The sequence below is a fragment of the Pristiophorus japonicus genome, chromosome 13, assembly GCF_044704955.1.
Source record: "Pristiophorus japonicus isolate sPriJap1 chromosome 13, sPriJap1.hap1, whole genome shotgun sequence".
NCBI classification, from domain to species: Eukaryota; Metazoa; Chordata; class Chondrichthyes; family Pristiophoridae; genus Pristiophorus; species Pristiophorus japonicus.
Genome location: NC_091989.1, coordinates 122,153,922 through 122,169,439, shown reverse-complemented (window position 1 = coordinate 122,169,439; position 15,518 = coordinate 122,153,922). Strand labels below are relative to the sequence as shown.

The 15,518-nt window shown below is 43.4% G+C and overlaps 1 protein-coding gene across 1 annotated transcript in view; it reads right to left on the bottom strand.

Annotated features, from left to right (window-relative positions):
• bcar1 (BCAR1 scaffold protein, Cas family member) overlaps positions 1-14,128 on the bottom strand; it is a 258,951-nt gene extending 244,823 nt beyond the window's left edge. The window contains exon 1 of the mRNA XM_070897976.1: positions 13,589-14,128. Within this exon, the coding sequence (XP_070754077.1) occupies positions 13,589-13,600 (12 nt within the window). The 5' untranslated portion in view covers positions 13,601-14,128. The remainder of the gene's footprint in view (positions 1-13,588) is intronic.
• Positions 14,129-15,518: the final 1,390 nt, after the last annotated feature.

The window sequence follows — 15,518 nt, the reverse complement described above, 5'->3', positions numbered from 1 at the left end:
CATTGCCCATCCACAGTCAACCCCATAAGTATCATTCGCCAATCTATCCTAGCCAATTCACGCCTCATACCTTCAAAGTTACCCTTCTTTAAGTTCTGGACCATGGTCTCTGAATTTACTGTTTCATTCTCCATCCTAATGCAGAATTCCACCATATTATGGTCACTCTTCCCCAAGGGGCCTCGTACAATGAGATTGCTAATTAATCCTCTCTCATTACACAACACCCAGTCTAAGATGGCCTCCCCCCTAGTTGGTTCCTCAACATATTGGTCTAGAAAACCATTCCTTATGCACTCCAGGAAATCCTCCTCCACTGTATTGCTTCCAGTTTGACTAGCCCAATCTATGTGCATATTAAAGTCACCCATTATAACTGCTACACCTTTATTGCATGCACCCCTAATTTCCTGTTTGATGCCCTGGTTAGTGCTATGAATGCCTCATCCCCTCCCCTGCAGTTTGCTACTCTCCCCTCCTGACTTATGCGGAGATATGTTACATCAGACACTCTTGGCCCTGCACTACCTTGCCTAGCTGGCCAGTCACCATGTGTGAGCCTAGTCAATGAGCGTCAAAGCTAGTACTGCTACCTTTGACCTAATCATGAGTGTGAGTCAATCAACGCATGCTGCCCTGTGACATCCAGGTTAGTAAAAAGGAAAACAGAAATGGCAGGGAGCTGCTAACTTTCAATATATTTTAAGGAACAATGCACACTACAGAGGCCGTAACACAGCAAGGATTTGAGAGGAGAGCGATGAGCTTTTCTATATATGTGTGTTGTTCATATCTCTGCCGACTGGCGCTCAGAATCCCGGGTGGTAGCAATTAATACAGTAATAAGATGAACACTAACAAGAACTGGATGTGTAGCAGTCCCACAATGATAACTTAAACTGCAACTAAACACCCTCTAACATCAACAGAATTGGACAGAAAGAAAAGCACTTTTTTCAAGTTTGTCAAATTTGCTCCCCCTACTAATCTGTGTCAGTTTGCAATTCCTCTGGAAAACCAGAATTTCAGAGGCTGCGTTTGTAGCTTTGCAGCAGTGGCTTCCATGACGGCCTGGCTGGAACCTCAGCGATACTAGCAGATTGTAATGATTCATTCAAATGTAAATTAGATAGATTTCTATCATGAAATTACATTTTGGGATATGGTAGATGAGTAATTTGAGACATGACATGTGGTAAGTGTAGCAGGCTTGGGAGGAACAGGTAATTTTGGACCTATGGTTCCCAAAGCTTTCCACCGCTGGAGTTTTCCTCACCTCGTCTCTGGGTCTGTTTAGACGGATTGATAGAGGTTGATTGCTATGATTAGTCAATGACTCTATTAGTGTTGTAGTATACAACCATGAGGATGGTAGAAGGCGAACTACTTATAATTTACAGCACAGAAACAGGCCATTTGGCCAACAGGTCTATGCTAGTGTTTATGTTCCACATGAACCGCCTCCCACCTTACTTTATCTCACCCTATCACCATACCCTTCTAGTCCTTTCTCCCTCATGTACTTATCTAGCTTCCCCTTAAATGTATCTATGCAATGCGCCTCCATGTGGCAGTGAGTTCCACATTTTCATCACTCTCTGGGTAAAGAAGTTTCTATCGATTTCCTTATTGGATTTATTAGTGATTATCTTATATTTATGACCCCTAGTTTTGGATTCCCCCACAAATGGAAACCTTTTCTCTACATCTACCTGATCAAGCCCCTTCATAATTTAAAAAAACCGCTATCAAGTTACATCTCAATCTTCTCCTTTCTAGAGAAAAGATCCCTAGCCTCACAACTAGATGGACCATGCTCTTTTATTATCTAGCAACTCTTATAAAAATTCTTCCAAAGGGATTTAATGCGGTAATCTAAAGAAAGAAAGACTTGGATTTATATAGCGCCTTTAACGACCACCTCACTTTACAGCCAATGAAGTACTTTTGGAGTGCAGTCACTGCTGCAATGTGGGAAATGTGGCAGCCAATTTGCGTACAGCAAACTCCCACAAACAGCAATGTGATAATGACCAGATAATCTGTTATTTTTTGTTATGTTTATTAGGGGATAAATATTGGCCAGGTCACCAGGGATAACTTCCCTGCTCTTCTTCCAAATAGTGCCATCGGATCTTTTACATCTACTTGAGGGAGCAGACGGGGCCTCGGTTTATACAAAAGACGGATTAAAACCAAAGGCATCGAATGAGATGCCTTCAGGAGTCATCATAGGCAATCACTCGGGGTCAAGGATGACTTGCTTCTACACTAAAAATGAGTACTCAGGTGACTGATGAACTCATTTTAAACAGTGGAAAATGCCTGTGCGTGAATTGTTTTAACGTGCGGTGGCCATTGCACACCAGCCACCACACAGCCTTCAGGAGTACACTTTTCTCCGTTCACCCATCTTTTGTGAATACTAGGGGACCGAGGGTCTAGTGAGAAGGAGGAACTGAAGGAAATCCTTTATAGTCAGGAAATTGTTTTAGGAAAATTGATGGGATTGAAGGCCGATAAATCCCCAGGGCCTGATAGTCTGCATCCCAGAGTACTTAAGGAAGTGGCCCTAGAAATAAATGATGCATTGGTGGTCATTTTCTAACATTCTATAGACTCTGGATCAGTTCCTATGGATTGGAGGGTAGCTAATGTAACCCCACTTTTTAAAAAAGAAGGGACAGAGAAAACAGGAAATTATAGACCTGTTAGCCTGACATCGGTAGTGGGGAAAATGTTGAAATCAATTATAAAAGATGTAATAGCAGCGCCTTTAGAAAGCAGTGATAGGATCGGTCCAAGTCAACATGGATTTATGAAAGGGAAATCGTGCTTGACAAATCTTCTGGAATTTTTTGAGGATGTAACTAGTAGAGTGGACAAGAGAGAACCAGTTGATGTGGTGTATTTGGACTTTCAAAAGACTTTTGACAAGGCCCCACACAAGAGATTAGTGTGCAAAATTAAAGCACATGGTATTGGGGGTAATGTATTGACGTGGATAGAGAACTGGTTGGCAGACAGGAAGCACAGAGTAGGAATTAATGGGTCCTTTTCAGAATGGTGGGCAGTGACTAGTGGGGTACCGCAAGGTTCAGTGCTGGGACCCAAGCTATTTACAATATACATTAATGATTTAGACGAAGGAATTGAATGTAATATCTCTTAGTGCAGATGACACTAAGCTGGGTGGCAGTGTGAGCTAAGAGGCTGCAGGGTGACTTGGACAGGTTAGGTGAGTGGGCAAATGCATGGCAGATGCAGTATAATCTAGTTAAATGTGAGGTTATCTACTTTGGTGGCAAAAACAGGAAGGCAGAATATTATCTCAATGGTGACAGATTAGGAAAAGGGGAGGTGCAACGAGACCTGGATGTCATGGTACATCAGTCATTGAAAGGTGGCATGCAGGTTCAGCAGGCGGTGAAGAAGGCAAATGGCATGTTGGCCTTCATAGCGAGAGGAATTGAGTATAGGAGCAGGGGGTCTTACTGCAGTTGTACAGGGCCTGGGTGAGGCCACACCTTGAATACTGTGTACAGTTTTGGTCTCCTAATCTGAGGAAGGACATTCTTGCTACTGAGGGAGTGCAGCGAAGGTTCACCGGACTGATTCCCAGGCTGGCAGGACTGACTTATGAAGAAAGACTGGATCGACTAGGCTTATATTCACTAGAATTTAGAAGAATGAGAGGGTATCTCATAGAAACATATAAAATTCTGATGGGATTGGACAGGTTAGATGCAGGAAGAATGTTCCCGATGTTGGGGAAGTCCAGAACCAGGGGTCACAGTCTAAGGATAAGGGGTAAGCCATTTAGGACCAAGATGAGGAGAAACTTCTTCACTCAGAGAATTTTGAACCTGTGGCATTCTCTACCACAGAAAGTTGTTGAGGCCAGTTCGTTGGATATATTCAAAAGGGAGTTTGATGTGGCCCTTATGGCTAAAGGGAGCAAGGGGTATGGAGAGAAAGCAGGAATGGGGTAGTAAAGTTGTGTGATCAGCCATGATCATATTGAATGGTGGTGCAGGCTCGAAGGGCCGAATGGCCTATTCCTGCATCTAATTTCTATGTTTCTTAGAGGCGAGTGCGCAGCGGTGTTTCCCCACTTTATACTCACGTCAACTCATTTTAGTGAATGGAACAAATGGAAGAGGCTGTAGCCCTTTTGTGCAGTATGCAGCAGTCTATTTGCAGTTTAAGGGCCGCATCTTCCACGGGCAAAATAAATTGCCCTTTCAAGATACTTTAACAAGGAACATATGTTAAACTGCTTCTTCAGAAAGCTTTACATTTTCCGTCCTCAGATCTAGCTTCCAATACTTGCCATTGTTCGACAGGCTACTTGCAGGCAGCAGCTAGCGTGCCGATGCCCATCTATTTTTCACTGAAAACAATCCCGCAACATTCCCTGGCAAATTACAGCACATTCTTTCCGACATCAATTTAAAAAGAAAAGCTCGTTACCATCAGCGATGTCAAATTAAAGCTGCCGGGTGCCCCTCCATATGGAATCTCTTAGAACTTTTCATTGATTCTATCTTTGTTCTTCCCTGAAGTGTCAGCTGTAGTCGGCTGTACTGTTTCTAAGTGAAGCATCCAAAAATCAGTTCTTCAAATCAAACCAACAAGTAACTAAATAACCATTAGAAAATGACAGGATTATTCTGCTACCTTTGGGGACTGGCAGCAGCTAACTTGAATGCAAGAGAAAGGTCAAGGGATCAGAAAACCTCATTTGGGCCCAAGAATTTGATGTTATTGAATTCCATTCCTTCTCAAAGTAAACAACAAAAACTATTACCATGTCATTAATACACTGTGCCTGAAAACAGTTTGACAATTTGGCTGAGTGTTCCAGTGATAATCCAGAATTTCTTTCCACTTAAAAGAAAGTGATGGGGGAAGAGAAATAACATTATTAATTATATATATTTATACACTCCAATTGGCAGCAATTGAAAGAGATGGTAAACATATGAATCTTTCTGAAATCCTTGTGAAATTTATCTCAGTTCACTTTATCGCAGTTACCATACACCTTAAAGCTGGCAATGGTGATGCCTCATACCACATCATAGAATCTTATAGCACAGAAGGAGGCCAGTCAGCCCTGTATGGCTCTTTGAAAGAACTATCCAATTAGTCCCAATGCCCTGCTTTCCCCACACCCCTGCAAATGTTTCCGTTTCAAGTATACATCCAATTCGTTTTTAAAAGTTACTATTGAATCTGCTTCTACTACCCTTTCAGGCAGTGTATTCCAGATCATAACAACTCACTGCATGAAAAAAATTCTCATTCCCTCTGATTCTTTTGTTAATTATCCTAAATCTGTGTCCTCTGCATATCGACCCTCCAGTAAACATCTATCTAATTTATTAAAACCTTTCATAATTCTAAACACATCTATTAAATCTCTCCTTAACCTTCTCTGCTCTAGGGAGAACAACCCCAGTTTCTCCAATCTCTCCACTTAACTGAAGTCCCTCATCCCTGGTATCATTCTAGTAAATCTGCTCTGCATCCTCTCTAAGGTTTTGACATCGTTCCTAAAGTGTGGTGCCCAGAATTGAAGACAATACTCTAACTAAGGTCTGACCAGTGAGTTATAATGGTTCAGCATGACTCGCTTGCTTTTGTATTCTACGCCTCATTAATAAAGCCAAGGATCCCATATGCTTTTTTTAAACAGCCTTCTCAACTTGTCTTACCACCTTCTTGTAATAAGAGGATTCTCAAAGCTTGACTGCACAGCAGAATCTCTATTGCTGATTTTTGATTGCGTGTCTAAACCCACTATGCAAAATGGAAATATTAATATTGGAAATACTAAATATTTGCTTTAAGAAGTGAACTGCTTGTTCAGTTTTATATGTCATATTTCTTTTTGCAGCATCAGAGCAAATGAAAGCAGATTGAAAGCTGCAGGAGTCCACAAGCTTGTTTGTTGTTCAATAGTATAGCCTTCAGCAAAATGCAGTTCCAGCCCTAAACATGCAATTAAATCCATTATGTATCAAATATTAAAATGGGGAATTTGCTGGGCCGAGTTAACATAGAAAATAGGTGCAGGAGTAGGCCATTCAGCCCTTCGAGCCTGCACCACCATTCAAGATCATCATGGCTGATCATGCTTCAGTACCCCATTCCTGCTTTCTCTCCATACCCTTTGATCCCTTTAGCCGTAAGGGCCACATCTAACTCCCCTTTGAATATATCTAACGAACTGGCCTCAAAAACTTTCTGTGTTAGAGAATTCCACAGGTTCACAATTCTCTGAGTGAAGATGTTTCTCCTCACCTTGGTCCTAAATGGCTTACTCCTTATCCTTAGACTGTGACCCCTGGTTTTGGACTTCCCCAACATCGGGAACATTCTTCCTGCATCTAACCTGTCCAATCCCGTCAGAATTTTATATGTTTCTATGAGATCCCCTCTCATTCTTCTAAATTCCAGTGAATATAAGCCTAGTCGATCCAGTCTTTCTTCATACGTCAGTCCTGCCATCCTATCTGGTGAATTAGTCTGGCGAACCTTCGCTGCACTCCCTCAATAGCAAGAATGTCCTTCCTCAGATTGGGAGACCAAAACTGTACACAATATTCAAGGTGTGAGGAGTGTTGCTCACACTCTGCCTGTCAGCCTAGATGTCATTGTGCTGCACATCAGAGATTCGGACCGGGACCTTTTAAAAGAAATCTGAGGTCTATTCCCATTCTGAGAGGAACGGTTGCTAAGTGAAGGGAAGGTAATTTTTAAAGGGAAGAAGGGAGGGTGCAGCATGATCCCACACTGCTGGGCACCATCCTGCAGCCCCATGTACAAGAGGAGAGAGTGAGTGAGAATATCCGACACAGACAAAAAATATCATAGAGCCCCTTTTGTTGCCTTGGATGAGATCATAGGAATATAGGTACAAGAGTAGGCCATTCAGCCCCTCGAGATTTTTCAACCTTGATATGTGTCTTATCAGTATGTGGAACACCACATTCAAATTCAGGGCAAGCCACAGTAGGTCAATGTGAACAACTAAGGAATGGGTCTTTAACAATACGTATCTAATCAGTTAACAATTAATGAACAAGTTGCACAGAACCATCGCACTGAAGCTGGTATTTTTAGTATGGAGTAGCAGAGCTATTCCCTGGTGCGAGGAACCAACGTCACAGAGCTTATGTAGACCTGGTGAACTGGAGCATATAGTACTTGACCCAAAAATGTGGGTCATTCAAGGAAAGGTCGCACTTTAACACAAAGGACTGCAGATAGTTGATCTGAAATGCAGCAATTTTCTCTGGTGCCTGATGCCATCTTTAGGAAGCAAGCCGGGTGGCGGGGGAGTTTCAACAAGCGGCCTATTTTTGGAAAGGGCCTCGAAGTGATTTCTCCATTAAACCGGGAAACCATAGCAGCGTCCTTTACATTAGAGTATAGACGGATGTATTATAAACAGGACAAAAGCAAAATACTTTGGATGCTGGCACTCTGAAATAAAAACAGAAAATGCTGGAAATACTCAGCAGGTCAGGCAGCATCTGTGGAGGGAGAAACAGAGTTAACGTTTCAGATCGATGAGCTTTGGTCAGAACCGGAATAAGTGGGAGATTTCGGGTTATATGTAGAGGCCTACTGCGGAAAGCAATCACACGCACACAGCCACTTGGGATTGTTTTATCACCGCGTCATTTGAGCACAGCGTGTCAGGTGAAAGAACTAATGACACAGAAGTAATTGTCAATTGTGGCAAGTTTGGATTGCTAAATAAATATACCGAGCACCGCCTTCCATGTTCTAAACCTACAAAAAGCATGCGTTTTGTTCTTGAAGCTCGTTAGAGAAAACACATGAAAACATTTAAAATATGCCACAAATAAAAATCTTTAAACATTTCAAACGCAACCAACGAGGGACAGGAGCCCTCCACAGTGAAGCTCTTAGCTTAGGGCAGGAGGTTTAATGAATCACTAGGTACAATAAGCAGTAATGGTAGAAGGATCAATACAATTTTTGATCAAACCCAATAACAGATTACAAACCGCTCTGCGGTAACCGTGTGACTGCCTCGAAACTATCGCCTGCCGATAGGTATTCAGAGCTCCTTGTAGCAGGCAGAAATCAAGGCATTACCATGATTAAAGGGTTAAACCCTTGGTTAGAAACACTAATACACTTCCTGGATGTGAAAACATTACTCCTATCTGAGCCATTTCACATTCAATATATTGCTGGATTAGCTCTAGAGAGCTGTTATGTCCCAGCTCTCCCATGCAAAGAGGCAGCACGTATATTGAATGTGAAATGACACAGATAGGAATAATACTTTCACACCCAGAAAGTGTATTAGTGTTTCTAAACGACGGTTCAACTCTCTCACCAAACAAACGTTTCTTTCTTGAGTGATTCAAAATCATGTTAAGGCACAGCTGTAATACTTAGCCCTCAGTGGAAGCTCGGGAAAAATTACCTGCGTTTTCCACACATGGCTAAACCGGCATCTAACGTTACACCACACACGCAAAGTACTGCGGATGCTGAAACCTGAAATAAAAACAGAAAATGCTGGAAATCTCAGCGGGTCAGGCAGCATCTGTGGCGAGAAAAACAGAGTTACCGTTTCAGCTCTCGACCAGAGCACGCGGGATTTCTGCAGTAAATCAGCTTTGATTTGTTTCTAAAAGGTTTCAGGCACAGTCTATTGATCCACAGCAAACTATTGTTTTTGGTCACTGCACGTCTTGGCCGTTTCACCAGCCATTTTACCCTACGCTGTGTACCTCAAACACACAAGGCACAGAGTAAAGAGCACAGACATGGGACATCAGCAAGGGATTACACCCACCGTTCCTCATCCTGTTACTCGGTCTGTAATGTCACAGAGCCAGAGTGTTACCGATTTATCAAGAGGATTGGAATGAAATACTGTATAGCAGCAAGGAACCCAAAGAGTACCGTGATGCTGGTTATCTGATACTGTAACAGGTCAAGCAATATGTGCAGGGACAACATAGGAGAGATGGGATATGACAGCTATCCAGGTCTAATAAAGCAAAGAGACAGAAACCAGCGCTTCGAATTGTGATGGGCACCAGCTCCCAAACAACAGGGCCTCAACCAATCAGCAGCGCATTAAGTCCGAAGATTGGATTTTTGCACGCAGTGGAACTGGCGGCCAGTTCTGGCAATGTTATGATGCAAGATAAAGATCTAAACCGTATTTCCTTTCTCCTGAATCGCTGCCTCATCTCTGACTTTACGCTTCGCGTTTCGTTAGATATCATCACAGATTTCCTTTACTGGAGCTATGTAACCACATCAATGGGCATGCAATAGTTTTACTGAGCCTATGGCACTCAGTGTACAATCCAGCACTGTCTGTGAATGTTTATATGCTGTGATCTAAATGATTCTGTCACATTGAGATACAGGAATTTATTGCTGCCGACAATTCAGAAAAGTCGTTTTCCCAAACAATTTCATCCAACTTTGCTCATTATTAACTCACAATTGTCAGTACAGCATAGCCGCTCCTGCTGTGACACTCTCTGATTTACACAATCTTCATTATATCAACAGATGTATTACCCGTGGCATTCTAAACGCCGAAAGCAGATGAGCTTGTCATTTATCTCACTTATTTGAGCAATCTTGCTGTGAGCAAATTGGCTGCCGCGTTTTCTACATGACAACAGTGACGACATTTCAAAAGTAATTAATTGGCTGTAAAGTGCTTTGGGACATCCTGAGGCCGTGAAAGGCGCTACATAAATGCAAGCTATCTTGCTTTTTATTCCTCCCATCTTTCTCCTCTTACCTCCCCTGTTGAAGGCAGTGAACTTGTGCCACATTTCCTTAAGCTAAGTGGCCATACTTCATGAGTGAGCTTCGGTAATGAGTGCCTTATTTTACCATCGGTGACATCACATCCATGCCAAAACCAGTCTATTCCTTTTTTTTCCTTATTATAAATCTCTTTCCGATGTCTCCCCACAAGAGTAGCATAGAAGAAATATAACGTGTTAATTTGCACATAATCTAGGCTAACAGTCCAGTGCAGTACTGAGGGAGCAGTTGAATCAAGGCCCCGACTGCCCACTCAGTTGGATGTAAAAGACCCATGGCATTATTCAAAGAGCAGGTAAGTTCTCCCAGTGTCCTGGCCAACATTTATCCTTCAACCAATACTTAAAAACAGATAATCTGCTCATTATTGCATTATTGTTTGTGAGAGCTTGCTGTGAGCAATTTGGCTGTCGTGTTTCCTACATTACAACAGTAACTACACTTCAAAGCGACTTCATTGATTGTAAAGCGCTTTGCGTCCTCCCAAGACCATGAACGTCGCTTTGTGAATGCAAGTCTTTCTTTTTCACCTGACATCCATTCACATCCACTTTGAGCATATTGATCAGGAGCAGGAACCCCTGGCTGATTTACTTCCACTACTGCTGTGTGGCTGAGAGCAGCTAATTCAGCACATGGATCAAACCGGAGACATAGGACCTTCTTTGTCTGTATGACTCAGTCCAACATTAAGCAGTGCCCTCACCAAATCAGCCTTTGGAAAGCTCCTATATTACAGACTTTAAATGTTTTATTTTGAAAGTTTCAAATAGTACTAGCCAGTTTTTAAAAATGTGAACAGTATTCTTCATGCAATTAAAATTCTGTTAATGTCTTTTGTAGAGAAAAATAAACACACACGCAAAAGTTCAGAGTCTAAAGTTAACTTGTGCATAAGATTGCAACACAGGACACAGTCCAAAAAAATAACCTCACTACAGTCTGAAGCATTACAGTGGCAAACCAGTTGTGTCCTGACATTCCCAGTTTCCCAATCTATCACATGTGCCCGTTATTACCCATCATAGAATCTTATAGCATAGATGGAGGCCATTCGGCCCAGCACGCCTCTGCCGGCTGTTTGGTAGAGCTGTCCAATTAGTCCCACTCCCCTGCTCATTCCCCGCAGCCCCGAAAATGTTTCCTTTTAAAGTTTATATCCAATTTCATTTTGAAAGTTATTATTGAACGTTTCCACCACTCTTTCAGGCAGTCCATTCCAAACCATCTGCATCCTCTGATTACCGTCCCATTCAGTATCAGAAGGTTTCTAGTAATAATGCACAGCAAATCCTTACTAGCTCTCCAACAGTGCAATGATGAGCTGATATAAAGCAGTCAATCTGATATTGGTACCGAGGAGTGGAACAATTTGAACTGTGCCGTCTTTGTACACAATATATACTTGCATCACTGTTTTTCATGGACTCATATGTATTTTATTCATCTTCCCCAACAGCGTGTGTTTCTATTAATGATCTACTTCATTTTTCATAAAGTACTAGAGAGCTCCAACAGTGGTCACTATCACTAATTTAATTTATAAAATTTTTTTTTTTAAATTGTACTTTCTAGCAGTGTGGGAGCATCATCTCACACTGGCAGCGGGTGATTTGCCATGGCCCACAATAGCATTAATTCTACCAAGAGGTATAGTTTTCATTTATAAAAGTAAGAGAAGAGTGAGTATATCAGCTCTGCACGGATGCTGAGTCATTACTCGGAGACATGGAAACAGTCAAACCCTGTGAGCAAAACCTGTGTCTTAATTCAATTCTGCGCTCAGTTTCTTGAAATTGGTGAACTTCATTCCGTTTCAGTTTCAGTGAGATGCACCGATCTAAAACTGTCAAATGCAACATCAGGAACCGCCTTCTGGAATCCCATCCTGTTCCCTGAGACACTCTATAATTATTGTAAGAGTACCATTTAGCTACTTCAACAACCCTGTTATTCGATGAGTACTAGCAGTGCAGGGCCACCGCATAGTTCTATGTTAAACCCATTGCAGCTGTGATCCCAAGGCTGTGTCTCACACATTAGTAAGAAGTCTCATTCTGTCCTTCTACCAGCACATCCTGAAAAAGAGCAGCAAAGTGAAACCATTCAAATGGTCATTTTGATCTAGTTACTGTAATTATAACGTAGGCTCACATCATGTGCTGCAATCCCAATTGCTATTTGTGCAATCCAAAGATTGGACCTAATTTCCATCCTATTAAGCAACAGAAAATTAACTTTGTGTTGTGCAGAGACAAGTTTCAAGTCAGTTTTTAAATTTGTGTGTGGGTGCATGTTAAGTCATTAAAATGTAGGTTATCACAACCTCCACCATCTAAAAGGACAAGGGCAGCAGGTGCATGGCAACATCATCACCTGCAAGCTCCCCTCCAAGTCACACACCATCCTGACAGCGGCATATAATCGCTGTTCTTTTATTGTCACTGGATCAAAATCCCGAAACTCCCTACTTAACAGCACAGTGAGAGTATCTTCGCAACATGGCCTGCTGCGGTTCAAGAAGGCCCACCACCAACTGTGGGTGGGCAATAAATGCTGGCCTTGCTAGTGATGCCCATATCCCCAGAATAATTTTTTTAAAAACTGGACTCGACCAGTTGACCTCAAGGTGGGTAAATGGAGTTAAAGTACAGATCAGCCTTGGTCTAACTGAATGGTGGAGCAGGCTCGTGTGGCTGAATGGCCTACTCCTACTCCTATCGCATTAGATGTTTCTGTATTTGCTCACTTTCTCGCACACTGTTTCTGTTACGGTGTTCTAATGACAGCAATTTCCCTTTGAGTTTTTGATACTAATAGGCAGAGGATCTCTGGGAACATGTCAATATTTCCAAGGGATCCCCCTGTGGAAAAGTTCGAAAACACTGTGTTCATAGGGAAAGTGTTTGGCTAAATGTTTCTCTTTTGTTGTTTGGAGGAGAACAGAATCAGAGGAAAAAAGATTGTAATGCTCACCGCAGGGATGATACCTGTGAAGTGTCACATTCCCGCACTACTCTGAACATCTATACACAATTCGTATTCTTGCACTGTGTGTTTGTAAACAAATGAAAAAGGTTTGCCAAAAACACTTTAACTATCAGAAACAGAGAGATTCCTGCATATATTACAGCGATTCTACCACTTCAGGAGGATGCTTTGCCAGAAAATACTGCATCTGTAGCGGTACCACGCAGGCTTAAATGGCAACACTCATTATAATAATAGATGAATACAAAGCTGTTTCTTTTACAGTTGCAAATAGTCTGCAGGAGAAAGTCTGAGTAAAATAAAGCACTGTCCCCGCCCCCAAAGAAAGGAGCAAAATAGCAACTGGCAGATGTTTTCATCTGGTCCACCAGCCTGCGGTAGAATGGACGTGTCAACCCCTCGCCCGCCCCTCGGAGTGGCAGCAGGAGGCGGATCGGCGTCCCAGCCCCGCTGGGGCCCGGGCTCCCCCCACCCACCCACCCACACACACACACACACACACAGGAGGGTGCAGTGCGCGGACCCGCTGTGTCCATTCAAACAGCCCCGCGCTAACTAACACTCCGCACAACACTCCGCACTTCTGCTGCATTAAAAAAAAACACCCAGCAGAGATTCCAGTTTGGAGAAACCCCAAATCATCCATGATCCTTTATGGTAGCCAGCGAGTCTGGGTTTTACTGCACCAAGATATATACATCCAGGAAGTGACCAGGACTTTGCAGTGTTCAATCCGAGGCGTACTTACCGGCACAGACATCTCCTGCTGTTTCTCTGCCCGATTGCCAGGTGATTCTCTGTTTTTGCGGAGTGTGTGTCAGTTTCACACCAGTTTCCCCCTGTTAGGATGACTGCCTGATTTTTCCCGAAGGCGATCAGCTGGATCCCATATCCCTTTCTCCCTCTTCCGGCAAGGATTGTCACCCTCTGTCTGTTCAACTTGCAGCTTTTTTGGGGGAGAGTGGGAGGTGAACAACTGCAGATTTGTATTCTCAGCCCCGGCCGCTCAATGACAACCGCTTGCAATCGCTGACACTGAAACTGATGCACCGCGCCAAACAAACTGCGCCCTGGTTAATTTCCACTCGCTTTCCCTCTTTCTTCTCCTCCCCTTCTTCTGTCAGTCTGCCCCCCCGTCTTTTGCAGACACTCTGCTGCCTGCAGTCCGACTCCCGAGCTGCAGATAGCCAAAACTTCTGGCGGAAGGCTCAGGCTGGCGGCTCGGATTGAGTCCTTGCTGCGATGCCTCGGTGTGTCCAGATCACAGCCAGGAGCAGCGCTGCAGCCACCACCTCCTCCTCCTCTTTCTCCCCCCACTCCGGCTGCAATGACGAAATCGACAACTTCACCTTAAAGGCGCCGCCGAGCCGGCAGAGCGCAGGCGCTGGGACAGCGACTCGACCCAGTGGGGAAGAGTTATTGTTAAAGGGACACCACTCCCTTCACCAACGGGCGTCAAATGTACTGCCCTGTATTGCGCTTTTGTTTGGGCTAACAGGGATCGTTACATTAAATTACAATAGCTGTGATTTTTTTTGCGGGGTCAGCTATTGAAAAGTCTACACAAAGGTAGGGTTTCCGCTCATGCAGCACTCGCCCAACTAAACTAAGTCCAAAGAGTTACACGTTGGCAACACACAAGGCTTGGGAGCCACCAAGCGTGCACAGCACAGGGGTACTGTTGGAGGTAATGTGCTACAAAAAACACGCTGCTCATCAGCACGGAGCACTGGTAAGATTTCCACTTCCTTTCCAGCCAGGACCACCCTGTCGATCGGGACATTGGGTTCTGAGGTTATCTGAACTGCGTGGGAAGAATCCCAGCACCCAGTAGTGGGTCTGCCCCTTTAGATTTTATCAATAACAGGGATCCAGGGCAAAGTGGCAAGTTGGATCCAAAATTGGCTCAGAGGCAGGAAGCAAAGAGTAATGGTTGATGAGTGTTTTTGTAACTGGAAGGATGTTTCCAGTGGTGTTCTACAGGGCTCAGTACTAGGTCCCTTGCTTTTTGTGATATACATCAATAATCTAGACTTGAACATAGGGGGTATGATTAAGAAGTTTGCAGATGATACTAAAATTGGCTGTGTGGTTGATAATGAAGAAGAAAGCCGCGTACTGCAGGAAGATAGCAATCAACTGGTCAGGTGGGCAGAACAGCGGCAAATGGAAGTTATACCAGAGAAGTGAGAGGTAATGCATTGGGAGGACCAACAAGGAAAGGAATACATATTAAATGGTAGGACACTGAGAAGTGCAGAGGAACAAAGGGACCTTGGAGTGCATGTCCACAGATCCCTGAAAGTAGCAGGCCAGGAAGATAAGATGGTTAAGAAGGCATATGGAATGCTTGCCTTTATTAGCCGAGGCATAGAATACAAGAGCAGGGGAGTTATGCTTGAACTGTATAAAACACTGGTTAGGCCACAGCTGGAGTATTGCGTGCAGTTCTGGTCACTGCATTACAGGAAGGATGTGATTGCATTGGAGAGGGTACAGAGGAGATTTATGAGAATGTTGGCGGGAGTGGAGAATCTTAGTTATGAGGACAGATTGGATAGGCTGGATTTGTTTTCCTTGGAACAGAGGAGGCTGAGGGGAGACCACATTGAGATGTATAAAATTATGAGAGGCCTAGATATAGTGGGTAGAAAGGGCCTATTTCCCTAAGCAGAGAG